The sequence below is a fragment of the Sitophilus oryzae genome, unplaced genomic scaffold, assembly GCF_002938485.1.
Source record: "Sitophilus oryzae breed Bouriz unplaced genomic scaffold, Soryzae_2.0 scaffold_1059_pilon_pilon, whole genome shotgun sequence".
NCBI classification, from domain to species: Eukaryota; Metazoa; Arthropoda; class Insecta; order Coleoptera; family Curculionidae; genus Sitophilus; species Sitophilus oryzae.
Genome location: NW_022145681.1, coordinates 2,841,615 through 2,868,336, shown reverse-complemented (window position 1 = coordinate 2,868,336; position 26,722 = coordinate 2,841,615). Strand labels below are relative to the sequence as shown.

Sequence of the window (26,722 nt, the reverse complement as noted above, 5' to 3'; positions counted from 1 at the left end):
AATCGATTGGTTCAGTAAATCGCTTTATTACTAAAACCGGATCATTTCGCGATTGTTTTCAGTTGCCCAGTGTTGCTCGCGACGTTCGATTGGCCTTGTATTGGTTTAGTTATTATTGGCTATTAATAGAAACCATCTTTTAACCTCAAAATGATGGGCGGTGGTGGTCCAAGGGGTCCGGGAGGCAGAGGGAGAGATACAGATGTCCAGTTATCTTTATTAACGTGAGTTTAATAACCGAATATGTTTATATTTTTCGATACATAAAATATTAATTTGTATCTAACTGTTTATATTAAAATATTTAATAACAGTAATAATTATTAATAATAACAAAATATTAAAATGAGTAATATTGTGAAATAATTAAAAACTTCTAATTTGTATAGTATAGTAGGTTTAAATAAGAAATACTTAATCTACAGTATATTAACTTCTATTTATTTATATTTAGGTTTAAGATTTTTATATAAATATTCAAGTTAATGTTTCTATTTTATTATAATGTGTGATTCCGAGATACACAGGGTGGTCCAAATTGTATCGAGACAACTTCAGCAGGCCTTTCTTAAAATATGAAAAATACAAGTCCTGAAATAAAAACTATATTAGGTATTTACTTTAGATAGTCATCTGTACTCACTGCTAAAAGTATTGTACCTAATCGTAAATCATACAGAATGTTCAAAATTCCACGCCAAACTTTCTAAAATATAAAATAATTTTTCTTCGTTTTTTTTAAGGAACACCCTGGATACTATTATTTCCATAGCTGGAGAATTAAAAAATGAACATTTTTTATAATTAGAGTATTTCAAAAATGTTAAGGGTTTCCCAGATATTCGCGGTTTTATATTTCATAATATGGAATTTTCCACAGTAAATTTTTATCAAAGCCACCCAACGATTTTTCTCTCGTATTTTACTGTTGAAAGAGTCATATGAAATGATACTGCGTGTATCTGCGGAATCATTAAAAAATTTGAATTACTTTAAATACAAAAAATGTCCGTTTTTTAACTTTTCATCTAATAAAAAAATAATATACAGGATGTTCCAGTTAAAAAAACAAAAAAAAATTGTTTTATATTTTAGAAAGTTTGGCGTAGAATTTGGAACACCCTGTAAGATTTAAGATTACGATATTTATAGCAAAGTAAGTATAGACTATATAAAGTAATACCTAATATACACTCAGATGCAAAAAAAAAATTTGGTCAAATTTAATGTTATATTTTAGTTATTTTTAGCCCTATTTTCATCCAAAAAACAAAATGCTCAGGAGACATGGTTCTGACCGTAAAATTATATCTTAGGAAAATTTACACACGAAATTATTGCACAGGGTGTTTTAAAGTTAGGATAAAAAACAACCCCTCGATTAACCCTGTATACTGTATAATATGCCAAATACTAAAGTTTATAAAGAACTGAGTTTACGAATTAAAGTTGACATAATTATACACAACTTGCTGAAAAAAATATGAAAATAGGGCTAAAAATAATAAAAATATAACACTTTAAATTTGACCAAAAAATTCCCTTTTGCGTCTAATGGCGGCTACAGACGTTCATGCATACTTGACAAGTGTACTTGTGCAAACGTACTTGTACAAGTTTGCATTGACTCCATGCAATACAAGCGCACTTGAATAGTTTTAGTCTGGTTTTAGTAGGTAAAAATGGACAGAGAAGACGCGCTAGCTCTTGCGATGTTCGTTATTCTGCTTAAACAAAAAGAAAAAAAGAAAACCCGTCGATTTTGATGCAAAAACTGCCTTCTAAAATATTTTTTCGCATACTAATATTTTAAACGAATTGAAGTTTTACGAAATATTTGCTCTTAAAATGTTGATTTTTTTTTACAATCAAATCGCTGTTTGCAGTTTTATCAATTTCTTGCAATTTTTTAATTAAACTTTTACATACAGTCTCTCTTTTGTTTTTATTATGATAGTTCTTTGATTTTACTTGCCATAAACAAAGAGATTCTCTATAAATACTAATGAACTCCACCAATACCTCCCGCATACTTTTTTCATGCTCACTAGCCATTTTTATCTATCTTCTGGTAACAAACAAATAAGAACCAAGCAATAAACCTACTAGAATCAACTTCAGGCTTGCGCAAGTTTGATACACACGTTCATGCATACTTGCGCAAATCACTGGGACATGAAGAACATTCGTACAAGTCTATGCCACTTGCACAAGTCGAAATACTTGTACAAGTTTGTTCCTACACACGTTCAAAATTCTTAAGGCGGCTACAGACGTTCATGCATACTTGACAAGTGTACTTGTGCAAGCGTGCTTGTATAAGAATCTTGAGCGTGTGTAGGAACAAACTTGTACAATTATTTCGACTTGTGCAAGTGGCATAGACTTGTACGAATTTTCTTCATGTCCCAGTGACTTGCGCAAGTATGCATGAACGTGTGTATCACTTGCGCAAGCCTGAAGTTGGTTTTAGTAGGTTTATTATGGGTTTATTGCTTGTTTGTTACCAAAACATAGATAAAAATGGCTAGTGAACATGAAAAAATATGCGCGAGGTATTGGTCGAGTTGATTAGTATTTATAATCTCTTTGTTTATGGCAAGTAAAATCAAAGGACTATCATAATAAAAACAAAAGAGAGGCTGCATATACATAAAAGTTTGATTACAAAATTGCAAGAAATTCATAAAACCGCAAACCGCGATTCGGTTGTAAAAAATAAACAGTTTAAGAACAATTTCTTTTCAATAAAAGGGTTAACCAGTAATAACAGTTTAAATATGTTTCTCCATACATTCGTAAATAAGTATGCCAATCAGCAGGGTAAAACTTCAATTTGTTTAAAATATTAGTATGCGAATAAATATTCCTCTTTAGAAGCGAGTTTTTGCACTAAAATCAACGGGTTTTCTTTTTGTTTAAGCTAGCGCGTCTTTTTCGTCCATTTTTACCTACTAAAACCAGACTGAAACTATTCAAGTACGCTTGCACAAGTACACTTGTCAAGTCTGCATGAACGTCTGTAGCCGCCTTTATACAAGTACGCTTGCACAAGTACACTTGTCAAGTATGCATGAACGTCTGTAGCCCCCTTAAGTATAGTTTTAATTTCAGGACATTTCTTGTATTTTTAATAATTTTTTTTAAAAAGGCTAAAAACATTTTTTATATGTTTTAATTTATTTATTTATATTAGGTATTCTATTTAAAAAAAAATCATCCCCATCCACTCACACTTTTTTGAGCCACCCTATAGAAGTTAAAATATTTTCCTGAAATACATCCTCGTACATACTTTAGGTTAGAATATCTTTAGACGGTGCTTTAGGTTTGCACTTAAACAAAATTCCCAAGTTTTTTATTCTAGGAACTACAGAAGCCCGACGCACTATTACCGGTCCCTATGTAATAAATAGAATGCTGTTATTCTTTTCTAAGATTGGCATAATATTGCGTAGAAATATGTGTGTTTATATAGATCATTATTAAATATTTGCATATTTAATTCTTTGATAACGGCAATACAATGGGAGTGAAAAGTCCTAATTAAATTTTATGAATGGAATCAAATATTGCATACTGAAATGAATGTACAAAAGTTTTATTTACATTTAATTGTAATGATCTCTAGGCAAATTTTGCTCTCCCCCCTATTTCACAGTCTTTTTTCGCCTACATATATATCGTAAAAATGTATATTAATTTCTTAGTTTTTCTTTTATTAAGTTTGTTCGGTCGAAAATATCTAAATCAAAAATGTTTGGCGGTCCTGGTGGTGGGGGTGGTGGTCGCGGGGGCGGTCCTAGAGGTGGGGGTGATAATTTTATATATGGAGACGGAGTTAATAAGTAAGTTAAAAAATGCTGGTCCGGAATTTAATTACCTATTGCGAAAGAAAAACTTATACTCTAACTTAGTTTATCCTCTGTAGTAAAAAAAATAAGACGCTGCCGAGAACGCTACGTTAATTTTTTACATTGTCGTAGCAGCTGTAGGTTGTACGATATAGTATCTTCCATCATATGTCATCATAATATTTTTTGTTATAAATTTTTACGTTTACTAGATCTGGGAAATGATTATGTAAGAAAAATATTCTAATATCTCTAAAGCCCCGTCTACGCATAACGACAAAAAAATAATTCGTCTTAGGTACTTACTATAACCACAGTTTAAAGAACATAAATATATCAGTTGGCCCACTCTTCGCGTGTATCAAAATTCCTCCCGCCGCTCCCCGCCTGTCTTGTAGACTTGGGTCAGTCTACATCCGTTGCTCGACGTATACACAGCGTTCCAAGTTTATTTTAGTTTTATTTTCCGTCCGAAGCATAGGGTGAACCAAAAATAGTGTTTTAGTTGTTTTGTTCGAATTGTGAATAAAATGTGTACTAGAAATATTTGTGCAGCGGGTGGTTGTGAAAGTAGAATGCCAGACAATATATCGTTCTTTAGGTGCCCAAAAAACTGTGCTATAACTCTATGGAAGACACTCTAGAATAGAGTTGCCAACTTTCAAAATAAAAAATAGAGGACGAGAGAGTAAAAAAGAGGCACATGCGAAACATTTTTTGAAACCTCGCCCAAATGTCTATAATCCAATAAAATTGTCATTTGAAAAAAAAATTACGGGCAAGCTGATTTTTTCAGAGTTTGTCAGCGACTGTCTTCTGAGTGTAAAATAAACAAAATCGGAAATTTTCCCCTTGCAGTTTTTGAGCAATAGGGGTGGTTTTTTTTTAAACTGTACTACAACAAAATAATTAGACGCAAATTGTACATAAGAACATTCTCTATAAGTTCGCCTAATGAATTTTTTTATAAGTTTATTATTTCCGGGCCGTTTCATGAGCCCTTTGGGGTGGTTTTCAAAAAGTTTGTTTTACAGCAAATTGACCCGTATGAAAGTTGTTCGTAATAAATGGACAAGCAACTTTTCCTCATGATTTTTTTTGTAGCTTCATTATAAACTACCCTAATTTGTTCATGAACTGGACGCTATCTCTCCAAAAATAATCAAGCTACAAAAAAAATTCATGAGGGAAAGTTGCTTGTCCATTTACTATGAACAACTTTCATACGGGTCAATTTGTTGTAAAACAAAGTTTTTGAAAACCACCCCAAAGGGCTCATGAAACGGCCGCTAATAATAGATGCTAATAAAAACTTTTGTAGAAAAACATATTTTGCAAGTAAATTTAGAAAATTAAATTTCGTTGATAATTTTTTGATTTTATCGAATAAAGATCAACGTATCGTATTTGCATTCATTTTATCATTGTCCTTAAAACATAGATTTACATTTCGTATTTCATTTATTTTTAGGAAAGGAGAAAGAGAAAAAGCCACTGATCCAAATGCCCCCAAGAAAGACAAAGTGCAGTTTGATAATATAAACATCAAACTAAAATTTAAAGTAAGATATTGTTGAAAATGTTACGTACCTACGTTATTTTTACATTTTATAATTTTTTTGTTGAAGTTGGATTTTTCCACTTATTTAATTAAATACATAATTGGTATGTCTTGAACTAAAGTAATTCACATTTTGAAGATAAGAAATTAAATTGTAATTAAAATTATTACAATAAAATGAAAGTCCTCGTCTGGTAAATAAAAATGTAATTAGTATAGGAACAACATTAATTAAACGTGTCTGTTTTAGCCAAAAGATGAGAACAAATCTACATGGAGAGGACTCTGGAAAAAAATTAAGACATTATCCCCATTTCTATGGCCAAAGATGTCATTTATTCTGCAGACAAGAGTGATATTCTGTTTTATATTACTTGGTTTTGGGCGTGCCATTAATCTATATATTCCTATTTATAACAAAAAAATTGGTAAGAAAATCATAGTTCTCTAAGTTTGTATACCGGGTGCATCTCAAAAGTGGCTCACCCGAGGGCTCACCCCTATAACACAACTTTTTTATTTTTTTTTCAGATAAAAAAATGAGATTTGGTATGTATGTATATATTTATGTGACATAAATCAGGAAGTGACCAAAAACAATTGAATACGTCAATCAATCCTAATTTATGTCATATACTAACATACCAAATCTTGTTGTTTTTATCTGAAAAAATAAAAACAGTTATAGGGGTGAGCCAGTTTTGAGGCGCACTCAGTATAAGAATGATAAAATTATACACTGACTGAAAATACATGAAACGTTTAAGATGTTAGTTATATTCGTGTGGTCAGTGCAACAGGTAGTCGACAAGATGAAATTATATGCAATAGAAATTACTAAACTTGTTGTAATAATAATTACAATTTATTTACAGTCGACTCTTTGACTCCTGTTCCCAACGAACCACTACAATTTAGATGGGACTGGATTTTAATCTATGTCGCTTTCAAGTTTCTGCAAGGCGGCGGAGGTGGTATGGGCTTTTTAAATAACTTGAGAACATTTCTATGGATCAGAGTACAGCAATACACAACTAAGGAAGTGCAGGTAGGAGCCTTACTGTTACAGTTATCTTCTAATTTTTTGACTAAGGTCTTGTAAATCTTGGAGTTCTAAAATAGTTATTAAAATAGTTTGTCTAGTGAAAGTAGTGATGGGTTGTTATTTAACTATCTGTTATTTTATAACAATTATTTAGAAATAACATAACGCAACCGTTACTACTTTTAAAAAATAACAGATATAAGATATAAAAACACGCAGAGATCGACCGTTCGTGAGAGAAGTCGGCGCTCAGCACCGCCACGAAATTCGATGCTGCTCGAAGCAATTCCAAAAAACAACTAGTATGGATAGAAAACATTGTTATTTCGACAACCATCGATACAGACGGCGAGATAGAACGGACAACGGTGTGGGGTATGCGCTACCGCGCGGCGCGGCGCCGCGAACGTAGCTGCATCGGTCGTTGGTCGTGTTGGGCTTGCAACAGCTTAAAAATAATAGGATATAAAAGAAGCAGCTTTTTTGAAACAGTTGCGGGCATAACGCCTGGCAGTCGAGATAACAGGAGTGGAAAAGGAACGCTGCTGCATCGGTCGATTGTCGATGGAGGCTGGCAACGGGTTGGAGAATAACGTATAGAAAATAAGCAGTCATTTTAGATACGTTGTTTTTTAAGAGCTCTTGTTACGAGCATAACAGAGCGGCGGTCGAGATAATCGGAGTGGGAAAGTAACGCTGCTACATCGGTCGATTGTCGATAGAGGTTCAAAACAGGTTGGAAAATAACGCATCAGTTGTTTTAGATATTATGTACATTGTTTTTCAACCTGTTACGAGCATAACGGGCGGAGGTCGAGATATTATTGCGCTGTATGTTTCAGTACGTTATTAAGTTTCAATATTTAGGTATTTATTTATTCTGAAAAAATTTCAGAATAATATTTTAAGATTTTTTAAAAATGTATACAGGGTGTTTTGAAAAATCTGGTCATTGATTAATCACGATCCAGCTTAAAGCCCTTGACGTAAAAAGCTGATTTTTGGCAAACGGGTTGACTTTAAGGTGTAGAGGTTCGATAAGAAGGGATTTTTCGAAACTCGAATTCTAAGGGGGTGAAACCACCCTCAAATATTAGAATATTTTTTATTTAAAAACCGGTGATATTTTTCGGAAAAACTCTTAAACACGTGTATTTTATTTTGTTGTTTTACATATTTTAAGATTTTTAAAAATATATACAGGGTGTTTCATAAAATATGACCATTGAGTAATCACGATTCTGCTTAAACTGCTTGACGTTTCAAGTTGATTTTTAGCAAACGGATTGACTGTGGGGTGTGGAGGTTCGATAAGGAGGGGTTTCTCGAATCTCAAATTCCAAAGCCTCTCAAATATTACAATATTTGTTATTTAAAAAACGGTTAGTCTTTCGGGAAAACGCTTGGACACGCATAATTTATTTTGTTTTTTTACATATTTTGAAATTTTTTAAAAAATCATACAGGGTGTTCCAAAAAGTTGAGTAATTGATTAATCACGATTCTGCTTAAACTGCTCCACGTTTAAAGCTTATTTTTGGTAAATGTGAGAAAATTTTATCCAGTTTGTATGTTAATGGAAATTCTTGCTTTGCTTTATAATCACCATTACAAATTATTAATTAGACGCGAACGAAGTCGCGGGTACACGCTAGTTTAAGTGTAAAATTAATTCGAACTCTAGTGTGTAGTTGGTTTACTTATGAAGAATATACTACACATTTTCTTATATGGCTATTTTTTGACCGCAATTGATAAAATCATAACTAAGAGCTTCTCGCCCGTCGAGTGAGATACACTCTGTACACTGCTACGTAATGCAGGATCTACGCGGATCGAGGAGCAGGGCGTAGCTAGATCGGAATGTATAGGTATAGACGAGTGGCGGCATTTTGGCTTTTTTTATATCGCAATTTGTAAACAGCGCTTATTTGTAAACAACCACCGTTTTTAGAGAGGTATTTTAGATAACAATCGATATTTAGAAATGTTTTGACAACCTATATACTACCACCGAGCACGTCATTGTTGCAACTTGCAACTGCGTTAATACGCCTAGCGGTGACCGCCTCATACTCTTTCAGATATTTAGCAATAAAATAACGAAATCTGTTATTTTTAAGCTGTTTTTTTATAAATAACTATAACAGTTTCAACTGATATCTAAAAATAACAGTTTTGCCCATCACTAAGCGAAAGATTATATGACTCTTGTTTCCTGTCAATTTTAAATCATAAATATATTGCTTTTGTGGGCAAATATACACGGATATAAATAATTTCTTGAATTTAAGAGTAGTGGGTTTAAGAATTCTATAAACTTTAAACAAAAATCTTTATCCTCTGTTTAAGAGAAATATTCTTTAAATGAAGTAAGCGTTAGCCTTGTTAGAGGAATTAGTTACTTCAATTAAAATATCAGAACATTGAAATATTTGAAAGTCATAAAATATGATCTTCCGACAAGATTATAATCTCTTGATACGGGAAAATATTTTGATCTTACACAATGGTCACGTTTTATTATCACTATATATTATCAAAATCACTTATTACTACTTCAATATTGAGCTCTATTCTTAAATTACTTGCAAAATAAATGTAATACAGTAGCAAATATTTAAAAAGAGAATAATAAATAATCTCGACATATCGTAAAACAGTTATAATGCATATTAAAAATAAAATACTTGATTACAGATTTGCGATAAGATAATTTAAACAATGACATATTTAAGTTCATTATTTTATTTAGAATCATCATATTTTCTTGAAATCAAACACATACCGAGTGTTTCAAAAATATGTGCCATGTGCCATGCTTTGTATCGCAGCTACAGGGGGTTAAAGTGTTTTTTTTTGGATTTTTTATAATTTTCTTCCAAGTGCTTTTAGCATTCGAATGAATCTTGAGTCTAAAAGTTACTATAAAGTTACAGTTCAGTTTATTTATTAAATTATACAGGGTGTCCCAGAAATAAGTGCAAGTATTTTAACTGGTAATATATTTCGGTCTCAGAAACACGCCTATGAGGGTTTTTTTGCGAAATTTTTTTTTGAAAATTTGGAATTTTTTGAAACATTTTTTGGAAATTTTTCCAAAAAGTTTTTTAGTGTTAAGTTAAAAAACTTAATTTCTTTATAATATGGCAACATAGGTATAGTAAACGCCACAAATGTTTGGGAGTGACTTATCGGTCGCTACCATGTGAACTAATCTGTTCAAGGTCACATAAAACTTAATTCCAGTGCCGTGGTGTTTCAAGTCATTATAATAATCAATATATAATCTGTTGTAATTTGTTCTTTTAACTGTCAAAGTCTTGTCAAAACATATATTTGGTTATAAATATAAAATGGAATGCCCCATTGGTCGCACTGCAAGCACACCAATGGACTGACGCACAAAAGCGAATCCATCAAAGAAACGCGATAGTATCGTCTTTGTCAATCACGCTAACATTTTAGAATAAGTAGGAGGAGCGAAGGCAGATGATTAGACCGGGCCTTTAAAAACTACGTCTGCGGTAAAAATTTACGTTTTTAATGTAAAAATGATAGCGCGCGTGTCGATTCTAACTTCATCAACCGATGAATCACTCCCAAACATTCGTGGCGTTTACTATAGTAGATTAGAATTAATCCAGAAAAGATCCAGTGGTTCTCAAAATTTAAGTAAAAAAGCATTTTTTGTTTAAATTTTCAAAGTAAAATAACTCGGTTATTTTGGACTTATTTGAAAAACGGTAAAGAGAAAAAATGTTTCTTTTGACCAGATCTACCACCCTTAAAATACTTACACTTATTTCTTGGACACCCTGTATATTACCCTAGTAACATTTTTGATTGTAATGAAATTTCAGTTTTAACTGTGCATGATTCAGAAACAAGTCAATATTTTCATTTTGTTTTTATTTTAATCAAAGATAAATTCTAATAGTTTGGCAGGATTGTCAAAAGAAATTGAAAAAATGAAATACTTACAGTGACTCAGAGTTCCAGAAACCTTGTAAAATTCTTCTGATACTAACGACTTATCAACTATGGAACTTCAGTTTAAGAAATCTTGCCAACTACAAAACTAAATACCCATCATCCTTTACTTTAATAATTTAAACAAATTTGTTAATTTTTCTTATAGGTAGAACTGTTCAGGCACTTACATAGTCTATCCCTCAGATGGCATTTGAATCGAAAAACTGGTGAAGTCTTGCGTATCATGGATAGAGGAACAGAGAGTATCAATAGTCTTTTACAAATGATACTGTTTTCCCTGGGTCCCACCATCATCGATTTATTAATTGCAGTGATTTATTTCTTTATCGCATTTAACTACATGTTTGGATTAATCATTAGCGTGACAATGATCTTCTATTTAGGTAAGTTCAAAATAAGTTAAAATAATGAATTAGATTAATAAACATTTAGATTTCACTTTCATCTGAAAGTTTAATAAAGATGGCTTATTAAACTTATAAAAATATCACTTTAATAATATTGCATAGTTCTATGTAATACTTAAAAAAGGTGTCATAATTGCTTCTTATATTTTACGGATAAATAATTATACAGATGAATAATTAAAAATGTACTATACAGGGTTGTTCACCACATACGACACGGAGTATTGTAGCTAAACGATTAGATTTTTGCAAATTGTAAGTTTTGGATCTAATAGTCCTTATTAGATCTACAATTTAAAAATATTTTTACAAGATACAGAGGGTCCCAAATAAATAATAAATATCAAAGTTGTATTTTTTATAATGGAACACCCTGTATATTATTACATTTTTAGTTTCTACGATTAAAATAATGGTAAATTTGATTAAGGTCTACCGCACTTTAATCTTACCGTTTTTGAAATATTTACGTTTTTGTCAAAATAAAGTAATAATTGTAATCTTCATTTCTCTAGGCGTATTTAAGTTTTTAAAACCAAATATTGTACTGAAGTATTTCTATTTACTAAATTTTGTGTTGGCATAATAAAAATTATTCTACCTTATACAGAGTGTCTAAAAATTTATTTTAAATAATTACTAGCTTTAAATGGCAATAACTTGTTTAATTTAAATGGAACACCCTGTATATTGTAGGAGAATCAGATGCATAATTTAATTGTCTATCAAATTGTATTATGTCATTTCTTATCTATCTCTTACCCTCTAATATACCCATGGAATATTGACATTTTAGATTATTTTTAAAGACGTAACAAATTTTTAAATAGTACAGATACTAATATTGCCAATATAGTTCGTTTATTTTATTAAAAAATAAAAAAAAACTGTTTAAATATTTGTTAAAGAGGACCAATTAATATGATTCCAGTATTCAAACTACATTAATTGACTATTTGCATTGATTTAATAATAATTGCTCCAAATACTAAAAAACTGAATTTTGTATGTCTATTAAACAATGTAGTAAAAAGTAACACCTTAAAAATTTTATTTTATTTTTTGACGAATGCTTAACAACAGAGACATTCATTTTCATAACTTATTACTATATTGATTTCTGATTCAAATCCACATTTATTTAGAATAATTTATTAACTAACACAATTAAGTATGTAAATAATTAATATTTTGGCGGAAATAATGGTGGTATATTTAATTAATAGTATATTCTTTTATAAAGATTTAAATAGTTTTCTTTTTTTATGCAAATGGGCTAGTAATATTATCGTTTTTAGCACTTGTACATTTTGTACATTTGTTGATTTAAAAACAATCTAAAATGTCAATATTCCATGGGCATATTGATAAATGAGGTCTAAAATATAAGAAAATGCATTTTCTACAAAAACATGAAGGGATAGGTAAAAAATGGTTTAATACAACTTGATAGACAATTAAATTGTGCATCTGATTCTCCTGAAATATACAGAGTGTTCCATTGAAATTAAACAAGTTATTGCCGTTTAAAGCTAGTAATTATTTAAAATAAATGTTTAGACACTCTGTATAAGGTAGTATAATTTTTATTATTGCAACACAATAACTGATCAATAAATAAACTTCAGTAATTATTTAGTGTTAAAAAGTCTGATATCCTTGGAGAAATAAAGCCTTAAAATTTTTACTCCAATTTCACAAAATTGAAAATATTTCAAAACCGCTAAGGTTTAAGTGTGATAAACCTTAATCAAATTTACCTTTATTTTAATCGTAGAAACTAAAAATATAATATACAGGGTGTTCTATTTAAAAAAATACAACTTTGTTATTTTTTATTTATTTGGGACACTCTGTATCTTGTAAAAATATTTTTAAACTGTAGCTCTAATTGTCCTTCAACGAACCTAAAACTTACAATTTGCAAAAATCTAATCGTTTAGCTACAATACCCCGTGTCGTATGTGGTGTACAACCCTGTATAGATACAATGATTTGTAAAACGTTGAAGTGTCGATACACTTAACGGAAATTCCATTAATAATTGTTGAGGTTTTTAAATTATTCTAAAACTTGTATTTGTCGATGACACACTTGTGATTAAATATAATTTGCACTTTTGATACATTATTATACTCGTTAGATAAATTATCAAAATTCAGCAAACATCGAAATGGAATAACCATATGAGCAATCAACGTTTGTCGATCTAATCTGTTAAAATATTCTAAATTTGTAAAAGATACCACCACTACCTTAATTAGGTGTTCAATATGGTGTGATATTGATTTTTCGGTAACTTGTTGCCTCCTCTACCTATATCATAATATTTACAGCCTATATGCTCATTATTAATTGTAATAACTTGTTAAAAAACGAAATTATCAGGATGATAATAATCAAAGACAGTTTTACAGAGATCATTTCTCCGACATCTCCGATATCACTCGTACCAAAGTTCATGGCACGGTTGGTTGTAGTGATGAGGTGTTCTAGTGTGTCCTTCACAGAATCTCCATTCCGTTGTTTCTTAGCTTCAATCTACTGAGGTGTTTGTTGAGGAGACAGTGTCCTGTTAAAAACCCCATGACTATCTCAAGATTGTTCTTACTTAAATCAAGGAAGATCTTTGATGTTTCTCTGCCGTAAGTTCTGAGAAATTTCTTCGAGTGTCTTAGACCGTTGGATGATTCCCATTCCAGGTTACGGATGGAGTATTCCAGTTTCTTGAAGTCCGCTTTAAGTTGGTTTCCACTTGACAGCTTCTCTAGGCATTCTTTGACCAACTTTGAATTAATGGTTACTGAGTTGATCGCTTTTAATGCTGCTTGACTCTCGGAGAATAATAATAATAATGCAGATGCATGCCAGTGTCTGCACTTTGTACATGATTTGCTGCGCTGTACGTTATTCTAGTTTTGTGTGCCAAGCAACTGCTCCATTAGTAATAATGGGTCTTACTATCATTAGTTATGAGACCAGCCCCATAACTGTTATGTCTAAATAACAGTTCGTTAAATAACAACTAATCTTTAATAATAACATATGGAATATATTTTTGTAAAATAAAAGTTTAAGTGAAGTGATTTAGATGTCTTTTTAAGTTGTTATATTTAGTATTGAGAATATATTATGCTTTTTAGCTTTTACAATTAGTATTACGGAATGGAGATCAAAGTTTCGAAGACGCATGAACTTGGCAGATAATGAAACAAGAGCAAGAAGTGTAGATTCGTTGCTCAACTTTGAAACTGTCAAGTACTATGGAGCAGAAAACTATGAGGTGGAAGCTTTCAAAGACGCCATTCTTAAATTCCAGGTATTTTTTGACGCAACCTTTTAATAAGATTTATTTTAAATGATTTATAGATATTAGTAAGATAATGATTACTAATATTAACATAAAACGCGCGGTTAATATTATGTTATTTTAGGAATCACCATCTTACTATGGTGTAACTACTACAACAGGCATTGGATTGTTAATACGATTTTTATCTTTTTCCATTTAATTAATTAAAGATTGGGAGTTATTAGACATTTCAAATACAAGTTCTTAAGACTACTATAGGTTTACATCAAATGATTTAGGACTGTCACAAAAATTTATTGCATTACTGACTGAAAGATTTTCAGAAAGTTTAGATATACTGGAATAATCTGCACATAAGGTATTTAGAATTTAGTTAGAGGCTATTATCACGATTCTAATAAGAAACCTTGTATAAAAATATATGAAATAAAATATCTTCTTGAACTGAAATGTTCTTTACTGTTAAAGTTTTACATGATGTTTCGACTTGTATCGCTTAAGTTATCAAGTATAAACTTGGATTATACTTGAAAACATCTAATGACACGTCGTATAAGTCGTAATGTCAATTAAAAAACAACGACAATAAAGACGATGTCACTTCAAGAGATATTTTATTTTATAATTCACCATTGTCTAACACTTAAAACGTAATATGGTTATATACAGGGTGATGCGAACTGTATTCCGGAAACTTCGGCAGCATATTTTGCAGATAAAAATAAGTAAAAAAGTTGGTATAAATGTATGTCCTAAAATGCTTAGTTTTGGAGATACAGGGTGTAGAAGTTACAATTTTATTTCGATTTTTTCCAAATAATTTCTGAAGTAACGTAAATATTTGGATGAAAATTGTTGTCTGAGAGTTTTTTGACACGACAAATTTGATTTTCATGTCAATATGACTCCTACTTGTAGAGGGCGTACACCTACATATTTTTAACTGTTTTGAAGAGTAATAACTTTTCGTCCGTACCTGTATAAAACAACTGAGTAAAAAAAAATGAATTTACAACGTTTTTTACGTAAAAAACGTCTCTTAGTAAAAATCGCTACGAGTAATGGTTCTCGAGATATTTGGAATCGAAATTATCAAAACCTGTCATCTTTGTCATAAATTAAGCATGTTGACTAAATAGTTATTAGGCTGAAATCATAAATTTGAAATGTTTTTGTGCTAAAAGTTCTTTATCATCATTTTTTTTAGAAAAATTTAAGATTAATTAAAAAAAATAAAAAGTTCCCAAATTTATCATTTCAGTCAAATATCTGTCTACTCAACATGCCTATTTTTTGTCAATAATGACATGTATTGACTATTTCCCTTCTAAATATCTTGAGAACGGTTGTTCGTAGTGACTTTTACCAAGGGACATTTTTTACGTAAAAAGTCACAGAAATGTATAATTTTTCACTCAGTAGTTTTATACAGGTACGGACGAAAAGTTATTACTCTCCAAAAGAGTTAAAACACATGTAGATGGCGCCCTGTATAAATAGGAGTCATATTGACATCAAAATTAAATTTCTCATGTCAAAAAACACCCAGACACCAATTTTGATCCAAATCTTGAGTAACAGAAATTATTTGGAAAAAATCGAAATAAAAATGAAACTTCTACACCCTGTATCTCCGAAACTAAGCATTTTAGGGCACATATTTATATGAACTTTTTTACTTATTTTTATCTGCAGAATATGCTGCCGAAGTTTCCGGAATACAGTTCGGACCACTCTGTGTATTATCTTCAGATTTAATAATAGAGTTACATATCTATCTGAACTATTCAATTCAACATTAGTGCAATAGCCTTTAATTTCGTTCTTATCCAAAATATAGCATAGAAATAATTATAATACGCGTATTATCAATTAGTTTTATGACACATACGTTTCTGCCCTAGGTTGAAGAATGGAAATCGACAATTACCATGAATATGATGAGTTCAGCTCAAAATTTAATCGCTAATGGAGGTTTATTAGCTGGAAGTTTGTTATGTGCTTACTTGGTGGTTAACAAAGGAGAGCTTAACGTTGGCGACTACGTATTGTTTGCATCTTACATTGTTCAGCTCTACGCGCCACTTAATATGTTTGGAATGCAGTACCGGTAAATTAATAATATAAAAATAAAAAAATATCAGATAAACACAATGTTAACAGATTATTGAAGCTAGAATAATCCTTTAAGATATAAAGTAGTCGTTTAAGAATGGGGGTTATAATAATTTTGTTATACTGTTTAGTTTAGTGACATGAAAATATAATTGATTCTTCTCTGCACAGACAAATCCAAAACAACTTTGTGGACATGGAGAACATGTTTGATCTGTTGCGCCAAGAGCAAGAAGTAGTTGACGCCCCTGATGCAGGAGCTATAATACCCAAAGGAGGCGGTATTGAGTTCAGTGACGTAACATTCCGATACACTCCAGAAAAAATCATATTGAAAAACATAAGTTTTTCGGTGCCCCCTGGGAAAACAGTCGCTTTAGTAAGTTAACCATATATTTATAGTTAGATTCACGATTGCAAGTTGACGATTGCGTCCGCTTTTTCTTCACTCGGGGTGTATTCCGTTGCTTACCTACCTTGGTTATGGTTTTATGTTCCGTTTTTATCGGTTTCCTGAAAGTTTTCTTATTACGGAACACAGTTCCTGAAAAATTCGGTTATAACTGTCACCAAACAAACTAGCGAGAAGGCTTTTTCTGGATTTGTTTGTCAATCAATGTCATTTCTGTGACAGAAATCAAGCAAATATTGAAAATTCGAGTGAAATTCTCATTTAATTTTTAAAATTTGTAATATTTTGTATTTACATCCAAAAGCAATGAAGGTAGGCAGTAAAGGTAAATACATTTCATTAACTAAATAGAATGACTTTTTAGGACCATTTAAACTTATCATGCAGCCATTGTCTCTTAAAGTCAGGAACATTTAAAGAAAACATGAAAACAAGACAACAAGTAATCGTGAATGTTTTGTAAGCTATAAAAATATAAATATTGTATAGATTTGTTTATTTATTATTGATCTGTTTTAATATTGGACCTGCAAATCTTCACTTGAGTTATCTAACGAGTTTAACAGTTTATTAATAAAGTACTTTTCAATATTAAACTCCATTGAAAAGAAGAAGCAAACGTAAAAGCAGGGAATAGATACATTAAAAATGCATTAAAGATAATTTTTTTAATAGAGGTATTGAAATTTAGGAAACGTAAACATTTGACGTTTCCAGTATTTTACCAAACCGATGTTTTTCAGGAACCGCTCTTTACCGTAGCTAAGCGGTCTGGTTCGCCCGGTTTTGCAACGGAATACAGCCTCGATATTAGCACCTAACGTATTGTCATTCCTTTGTCAGAGATCCATATTTTTTTATTGCAAGTTATCGTCTATAGGCAGTAGAAGTTGACATAGAAAATAACTTCCCACCTTATTGTATTTTACTAAGAGTAAGTCCCAGGTGGGACCCTCCACTGAGGCCGCGAGGGCCTATTGTGGCTCAGTTTCTACAAGCTCTTTAATAGAAAAAGAGCATTAAAGTTCACCCTCAAGACCCAGCCTTTTAACATAGGCCGTTATGTCCTAGGATGATATGTCTTCTAGGTCTGACAGGTCTAGCGTGGGTTTGCCAAACACCTCAAACCTGGTCCTGCCTCCAGCGGGGCAGGTACACATAACGTGCTTCATTGTTTCATCATCTTCCATACAGAGTCGGCATTCGGCGTCTTCCACCAGTCCCATCCTCTGTAGGTGTGATCTCAGCCGGCAGTGGCCCGTGTATACTGCAGTAAGTGTACGCGCTCCGTTCCTACCAGCCTTTAGGAGTTCATCTGTTCTACGTTTGGATGGCCCTACTAGGATTGTCTTGGCATGTTCCATTCCGGGACTGTCATACCAGTCCCGAAACGTCACACCCCTAACCCATTCACAGAGCCTGTCTCTTGCGAGATTTTTTGGTACGCTAAGTGTCGGTTCTGGGCCCACGAATTGCGAGCCTGCACCAGTTTTGGCGAGGGAATCAGCACGTTCATTTCCCTCTAGGCCGACATGTCCCGGTATCATTAGCGACACTTTGTTTCCATCTCCTAATATATTGAGTAGTTTCTTACAATGAAGAATCGTCCTGGACGTACTTTTCGTTGCCTCAAGTGCTTTCAACGCGGCTTGACTATCCGAAAATATGCTTATTGGTTTCCCGGTGTATTGCTGTTCTACTAGCAGTTGCACACAGGTTTCAATCTCATATAGCTCGGCTTGGAAAATAGTGATGTGTTTTCCAAGACTGGTAGATCTCAATCTTTGGACTGCTGCAGTAAATTCCTGCGCCAGATCCTTTATCGTTTTTGGATCCGTCCGTGTACCAACACATTTCCGCAAGTAATAAGCCGTTTCTCGGCTTTTATCCCATTCGTCCCTATTTGGAAACAGGACGTTGTAGGTGCGCGTCAAGAGTTGGATTGGTGGTGTGAGATCCGAGACCATTCCGAGAATCTCATCCGATTGTAGTTCGTCTACTAGTCGGTTTTATATGAACATGATTGTTCCTTGGCTCTCTCGTGCCATATTTAGAAACCTATATGTAGCCCATCTCGCCTCCCTCTCCAAAATAATTTGAAGAGGGGGTAAGTCGAGTAGGGTTTCCATAGCTTTTGACGGCGTAGAATGAAAGGCACCAGTCACCGCTAAGCATGCTTGTCGTTGTAATTTTGACAGTTTATTCTTTGCCGTTGTTTGGTTGGCTTTCTGCCACCAGGCAACTGCACCATACGTGATAATAGGTCTGATGGCTGTCACGTATAGCCAGTACATATTTTTGGGGTTTAATCCCCAGTTTCTACCACAAATTCGGCGGCATGCCCATAGAGCATAGCAAGCCTTTTTTGATATTTTTTCCAGATAGGAGTTCCAGCTAAGTTTTTTGTCCAGGTTTAATCCTAGATATTTAACTTCCTCCGCAAACGGAATTGTCTCACCAAGAAGAGTGGGCGGTTTTAGTTTGTCCCACCTTACAGGCTTGGTGCATTCTCCGCCGGTGTTGCCACCATCGGAGAATATCGTAAACAACCGGCGTATACAAATACGCGGGTTTAAATGACAGTTAAGAAGTATAATTAGTGAAAATTCTAAAAAAAATAAAATAGTAAATATTTTGATTTCTTCAGAAGGTCTAACTTGTATTATAATATATTATTCAAGATAAAAAACCTTTTTAGATGAGTTCAAATACGGTAGCGAGCGTAGTTTTCCGTACCGGTTTTGCTAGGGTCATAAATAATATGTGAAGCTCTAAAATCTTGTTTCGGGAGAGTTGAATATACGGGAATATAATAGAGTTATTGAATGTTATTGCACCCAACAGCGCCCTAATTACGCCCTCCTTTACGCGTTGACATTTTTTCGGCAATTCTATTAACATTTGAAATTGTCACAAAACAACGTGACGCCTAGTTTGGGTTCTTTTTCATTTAATTTTTACTACCCAAAACAGCGTTACATCACACCAACCTCGTACCTAAGTGTTTTATAGTTTTCAATAACTGCACTAGTAAAAATTCAAATACTTAAATATTATGACAAAGCCGCGATTTTAATATTATTTCAATGCAGTTGACATATAAACGATAACGGAACTGCGTGACATACTTTATAACCGACACTTCTAATTTCTGCCGTATACAGCGCTGCGGTCGAAATTTTTAAAATCAACTGAAATGCACCAAGCCTATAGTTTCTCCAAAAAATCTTATATGGGTATTACGCCACTGCAAGAAAATCTACAAAATAAAATAGTTATTTTTTTTTTGTAAACACTGCTGCGCTAATCCAAACGGAAAATACTTGTCAGAAGTTAGGTTTACAGATATACAAATTTGCCTAAGGAACAAACAAATGCTTAACGTTTCGGAAAGTTTATCTCTTTCCGTCGCGTTGTCGGAAGCAAAAATAAAATACAAAGAATAAAGAAAAAAACTATTTAAAATATTTAAATTCGACTATTCGAGAACAATTTAGTGTTTTAAAACAGATATGTCTACAAAAATCGTTGACGTTCTGTTAAAATGACATTTTAACAAGTCAATTTTTTTTGATTTTTTGGAGGGTTGAATCCGCCACATAGATATAGACATTTTTTATAAGCCTATAGTTATGTGACACTAGCGTTTTTTTAAATATTCAAATAATATTCTTTTTTAGGTTGGTCCCTCTGGTAGTGGTAAAAGTACAATCATCAAACTGATGTTTAGATTTTATGATGTTGAAAGTGGATCTATCTCAGTTGATGGTTACAATGTTAAAACTGAAATAACACAAGAGTCTTTAAGAGCAATTATTGGGGTGGTACCGCAAGATACTGTACTATTTAATAATACTATCAAGTAAGTAATCAAAGTTTCATAAGAGAGTTAAATGATATGAATTCTATATTTTTTTCTCTTCCGATAGATATAATTGGATTGTCTTTATAAGGGGAAAAACTTTTTTATTATTGAAATTTTGAGAAAAATGCATTACTCATAAAAATTTTTGCTTGTCCTAAAATGGTTAATACCGTTAATACTTTTCCAAATTTCCATGCCGTTTTAGAGAAAATTAAAAAAAACATGAAAATATAGTTAAATTTGTTCAAGTCCTAAAAATCTAAACATGTTTCTATTGTAATATAATTTCGTTTTCATTCTTTGATAGACTGTTATTGATAGAATTTTAATTAACGTCATATTTTTTGGTGTTTTAAAATATTAAAGAAGCACAAAATTCATTTAGGTCAATGCTACGGAAATGGTGAGAATAGTTCATAGATAAATGAAACAAGGTTATATTGGAAAGTGCCCATAAGGACAATGTAAATACTATTTGGCGCTATTCTTGCAACGGTCGCGACCCAAAGCTTTTGATAATTTCGGATCGGTTCTGCCTTTTCCGGAATTATGTCGCCAAATATTATTTATTCAAATTTATTATTATTTTCTTTTAATTTTATAAAGTACAGTGTGTTGCATACAAGACACTTTATTTTATATAAGGACATATATGAAATACCTATGAAATATTGGAAATCGACGTTGTGCCAAGATCCACGATGGTTTTAGCAGTTCACAACACAGCTTTTTAAGTTTTTAATACCACTTTTTCACAATTATCACGGATTTGAGTAAATAAAATTTAAATTAAACTCACAATATAGCAATAATTACCTTGAGAATGGACGCTTTAAATACTTTTAGCGCGGTTTAAATTTTGAAAGACTTTATAATTTTTGAAGATTCTGACCATATTCTGACTTTGACAAGAGAAAATTATTTCTGTTATTGCCAGTTATTGTTTGCGGTTGTTCTTAGCAACGGCTATAGTAGCGGCAGATCGCGTATAACGGTCGCAACCCAAAACAATTTTGCGACCCTAAATTTTGACGGGCTTTCCAGTCTAAATTTATTTCCTTTATCTATGGAATAGTTATCGGAAAATGAGGAAAAATGTGATATTTTATCAACAGCAAAAATATGACGTTAATCAAAGTTAATTATCAATAATCAAAGAATAAAATAGAAATTATATTACCGTAGAAACGTCTTTTTATTTTTAGGACTTTCTTAAAATTCAACCATATTTTCATGTTTTTTTTTTATTTTTTCTAAAACGGTACGGTAATTTGGAAAAGTATAAACGGGATTAACCATTTCAAAAGAAGAAGTTATTTTTTTTATGAAGAATGCATTTTTCTCAAAACGTCAATAATAAAAAAGTTTTTCCTTTTGTAAAGTCAATCCGGGGACATACCTTATGTTTTCTTTCCTTTTACAATAGATATAATATAAAATATGGACGAATAACAGCTAATGATGCTGACGTAATAGAAGCAGCTAAGGGCGCGGATATTCACAACAGAATAATGTCGTTTGCTCAACAATATGATACCACTGTAAGTACCACCCCTAGATAATATATACTTACGTGGATAAGTTTCGACTTCCATTTATCTTCTTTTCTTGTTGCACACGCGGTGCTTCTACTCTATCTATCCCTGTCGATCTATCCCTATCGTCTGCGCGCCAAATTTGAACAATAAATTGAATGTTTACTGTCACAAAAATTAAATTATATAAAAAATACATTTAGCCACTCCTTACGAATATCAATATTCTTAGGAAATCTAACCAGAAAGTATGCATATGGCTTAATGTAAATAAAAGAACAACTGAATACTTTACTTGCCTACGAAAAGATAATTCGGGAACCTCTATATTAGAATTTTCATACATTAAACACTTTCTAGTCATTTTTACGAGTATTTAGAAAGTCCAACGAAAAAAAAAATAGAAATATAATTGCACAAACTTAAAATTAACTTCTCACTGAATACACTTGCATCCTTGGCTATTATATAAAAGCGGTCGATAAAAGAGTAATTAATACAATTTTTAAATTAATAAACGCAAAAAACAAGCGTCATTACATAATGGAAATACGATTATAACATATGATTATGACAATATGACGACAATGAAAAGTTGGCAATTTTGCAATTTTTAATGCGCATGCGCAAAGTAAGGTCCTCGAGAAAGGCACACCCATTGAACGTTTCATAAGTGCAATAAAGAAGGTTTGAAAATGGCATGTTGTGATGTTGGAGACATTTTTTAATGCTAAACTTATGGCGTTGATTTATCCACGTAAGTACACAGGTTGTTAATTTGCTTATTACGCGCGGCAAAAGCTTTATGGTTGAAATATGGCAACCTCGGCCCGCTCGTCGATAGACGACGCGACAGAAAACCTCATAAGTGCATGCGTTCTCAATAGGCAGTGTTGCCATTCTGTTTCCCTATAAGTAACTGTCCAGTTAACAGTCTGTATATGATCTAGGGTACCACCATATTCTGTAATGTAAAATAAACTTTACTCGATTACTTTCATTAGGTTGGAGAAAGAGGTTTAAGGCTGAGCGGCGGAGAAAAACAAAGAGTAGCTATTGCTAGAACATTGCTCAAAGCGCCAACTATAATTCTACTGGATGAAGCAACTAGCGCCTTAGACACTAATACAGAAAGAAATATACAGGATTCGTTAAATAAAATGTGCATTAACAGGACAACTGTTATAGTAGCCCACAGATTATCCACAATCATTCACGCAGACGAAATTTTAGTGCTAAAAGATGGTGAAATCATCGAAAGAGGAAGGTTTGTATTATTAATTATACAGGGTGGAGCACCTCATTTGCCTCGGTTCATTATACGAAAACGGAAAGATGTAGAATGAAAAATATTTTATGGGTGTACCGTAAAATGGGGTGAATAGAAACAGTTTCGTAGGCTATTAGCGACATACCGGTTGATAAAAATGTGGTATTATTTTCCCGAATATTTTAAAACATGGGTCTTTGTTTGTTCTTTGCGTATACATATAATTTGATTTTTGAAAAATATGCGTATAAATATTAAATAAAAATAACATTTGTGTTTCTATTCACCTGCTATTCGGGAGAATAGAAACACACATTGATGTTAAGGTTTTTATCTATTCTACTTCCAACAAGGTGATTAGAAACAGTAAATAATTACATATTTAAGTAGGCTTAACAATAACTAACAATACATATAATATAACAACTTACATGTACCAGCTTATGTATTACTTTAAAAATAAATATTTTATTTATAAAGTTTTCGCGCCATACAAAATAGGTGATAAATCGATCTCACATTTATTGATCAGCTGATTGACAGAAACAGTGCTGCTACAGATAAAAATATAGTTTTTACATTTTATTGTGTATTACCAATGATAGAAAAATTAGATATGTCAACTCTTTTTACTTTGAATATTTTTAATCGTGATTTGATATTTTTCAGAAATTTTGTTTCTTTTCACCACTATGTACTATTCACCCCATTTTACGGTATGTGGGGAGGCAATGTGCACAATTTAAATTTATTTTGAAATATACAGGGTGTTTCAGAACTAAGATCCATACCAATGTTATATTTTTTCTTATGGAACACCCCGTATTTTATTTAATTTTGCGATGTTTGGAGCCTAAAAAAGGCATGTATTATAAGGGCAGCTAGTATATGTTTCAAATCTTTGGTTTTTGAGATATTTAAAGATATTTTAATATGCATGCTACGTTAGAATAGATTATTAACATCCATGTACATTACTTTTCAGAATATATACTGAAACATTTTTATTACTTCCTTAAATTTATACAAGGGTGCCAAAAATTGTTGTAAATTTAAATAAAGTCCATAAACTAATTTCGATTTTGAATAGCTATTAGCTGTCAACTGTCACTAGAACCTTTCCATGACGACATCCGCCTTCTTGGTTGCCATTTTATTCAAAAATTAGTCATTATTTAAAATCTGCGCTAGATAGGTATAGGAAACCCTAATATAGTTCTGCAAGACCATTTAAATCTGCTTCGACTTATTTAAAAAAATAATACATAGTATTGTATTTGAATTAGTGAAGTTTTTATGTAAAATAAATATTTAAAATAGATCAGCAATTTTTGGTACCCCTATACAAATTTAAGGAAGCAATAAACATTTTCAGTCAAGTTTATTTTTCTACCTTTAAACTTAGCACAAGAATTAATTCTGAAAAGTAGTATACAAGGTGTTCATAATCTATTCTATTGTAGCATGCAAATTAAAATATCTTTTTTCCATAGCAACTGTTAAAATTGCCTTATCTTATATCTATCAAAAATAGTAGATAAATAGTACTTTAACCGCAAGGGTAGATTAAATAATACTTTTAACAGCAAGGATAGGTTAAAAACTTTATTTCTTCTCGCACGTTTTTTACTTGCTTCCATTTTTGAAAATTTTTGTATTCCTTTTCATAAGTTATTCGGGATTTAAATGGAAGTAGTTTGGTTGGCGTTTGTCGCCCGAATATCTGTTGGTAACTTACTTATTTCGTTTTGAGCCATTTCTGGCTCCAATTCAATCAGCAATCGGCACGAAAGAGAATTAAAAAATATTGACTCAAAACTGACAACTAAAGAGACAGCTTTATTTATTTGTCAAATTGCATAGAAACCAACGCCAACCCAGCACAATATTTTTTCTACTCGTAATAAATTCCTTGAAATAATAATTTCTGAATATTTTTTAAAACGTAATTAGCTATGGAAAAAAATGTTGTTTTATACACGACGATAAAATTGCATTATTGTCTCCCGAAATTAATACACTCGCGATTTCATCGCTCGTGAATTAATCTTTTCGGTCGACGATAAAATATAATTTTATTGTCTTGTATAAAAAATATCTATTAAATATCTTAAAAACCAAATATTGTAAACATATTTAACCCTTATAATAAATGTCTTATTTTTACATAACACTAAATAATAAAATAGTCTCATTTTTTGCTCAATGTACTGTACCAATGGCTACAGATTAATTGAATTTAAATTTAACATGCCTTACTTTATTTTATCATAGACATTCCGATCTGGTGTCCAAAGTAGAAGGAGTGTATGCCAGCATGTGGAAACAACAACTAGAGTCAAATAATGATAATAGAGCAATTGAAGACAGCCATTCCGACGGTACAAATTTAGGCGAGTCTGATAAATTTACAGAGTTTGAAAAATCAAGAAGGCCACCTGGTGGCCCTGGGGGACGACCTAGGGGTCCAAGAGGGCCAGGAGGCCCAAGACCTGATGGATCCAGAGGACGCGATAAACCAGTGGGTCGTGATGGACAATAGGAAGATCAGACGGATCTGAGAACTAAGAAGACCTGAAGCTAGAACATAAAGTCAGACAGAAAATATCAAAGATATAATAAAGCATAAATTTGGTTTCTTTAATATATTTTTTGACTGAACTTGAATGTATTAACTTAAAAATATAAATTACTTATTTTTCACTAATTTTCATCTACTAATTTTAGTAAAAAGTAAAAAAAAAACATCTTTAACTGATAGAGAAAATATAAAAATAAATTTTATGTATAATGTTTTGTATTTTGTATGTTAATTAAAATATTTATTTTAATGAATGTGTATGTAAATGTCTTCTTAATTGTTTATTAAAAAAATACCCAACCCTATATTGTTTAAAAATTTAAAAACCAAAATAAAATAGAAAGTAACAAATTTGACAATGCTAGAAAAATAACAAAATGGAAATAAGTATTGTCAAGAAAAATGGCCTATCCGCCAGAAAATGTATTACTGGTTGCCTGCACAACCGCAACGTATCCGCCAGAAATTAAAAGACTTTTTCAGGCGCCATCTTTTAGTCAAGTCGAGAAGTAAGGGAATCAGACAATAGAATTGTCTGGTATGAAGAAGTACGCTTTCCGAGAATTGGGGAAATTTCGAGAAGCAGTCAATAGAGTATATAAGCCGGAGCCATCGACAACTGAGACAGTTTTTGAAATTTGAATATACCGCGTGGAAATTGAAAATCGGACAATTTGGTGAAGGAATCTTAGTTTGTTGTGTGTTATAAGTTAGTAATTGTGTATAAAGTGAGAAAATAAATTCGTTAAGTATTTTATCGTGAGATTA

At 32.0% G+C, this 26,722-nt stretch overlaps 1 protein-coding gene across 3 annotated transcripts; it reads left to right on the top strand.

The window, feature by feature from the left end:
* Positions 1–26,089, top strand: LOC115876685 (ATP-binding cassette sub-family B member 6, mitochondrial-like). 3 transcript variants are annotated; one of them, XM_030892584.1, is made up of 13 exons: positions 1–224; positions 5,326–5,416; positions 5,483–5,609; positions 5,666–5,843; positions 6,291–6,463; positions 10,602–10,839; positions 14,007–14,182; positions 16,081–16,286; positions 16,463–16,670; positions 20,384–20,565; positions 21,995–22,109; positions 23,108–23,370; positions 25,648–26,088. In XM_030892584.1, exons 4-13 carry the CDS (start codon positions 5,744–5,746, stop codon positions 25,913–25,915), a joined length of 1,929 nt encoding a protein of 642 aa, XP_030748444.1. In that variant the 5' UTR covers positions 1–224; positions 5,326–5,416; positions 5,483–5,609; positions 5,666–5,743; the 3' UTR covers positions 25,916–26,088. The 3 variants fall into 3 exon arrangements, with proteins under 3 accessions (XP_030748444.1, XP_030748439.1, XP_030748431.1); XM_030892579.1 differs by lacking the exon at positions 5,483–5,609 and having other exon boundaries at positions 39–224; XM_030892571.1 differs by lacking the exons at positions 1–224; positions 5,483–5,609 and adding an exon at positions 3,719–3,848 and having other exon boundaries at positions 25,648–26,089.
* The last annotated feature ends 633 nt before the right edge of the window (positions 26,090–26,722 follow it).

Bases quoted from the DNA above. Each gene is read 5' to 3' on its own strand.
- LOC115876685 (XM_030892571.1), top strand. From the start codon at position 3,757: ATGTTTGGCGGTCCTGGTGGTGGGGGTGGTGGTCGCGGGGGCGGTCCT. The intron at 14,183-16,080 runs GTATTTTTTGAC...TTTCTGCCCTAG, and splicing joins ACGCCATTCTTAAATTCCAG to GTTGAAGAATGGAAATCGAC. The intron at 22,110-23,107 runs GTAAGTACCACC...TACTTTCATTAG, and splicing joins CTCAACAATATGATACCACT to GTTGGAGAAAGAGGTTTAAG.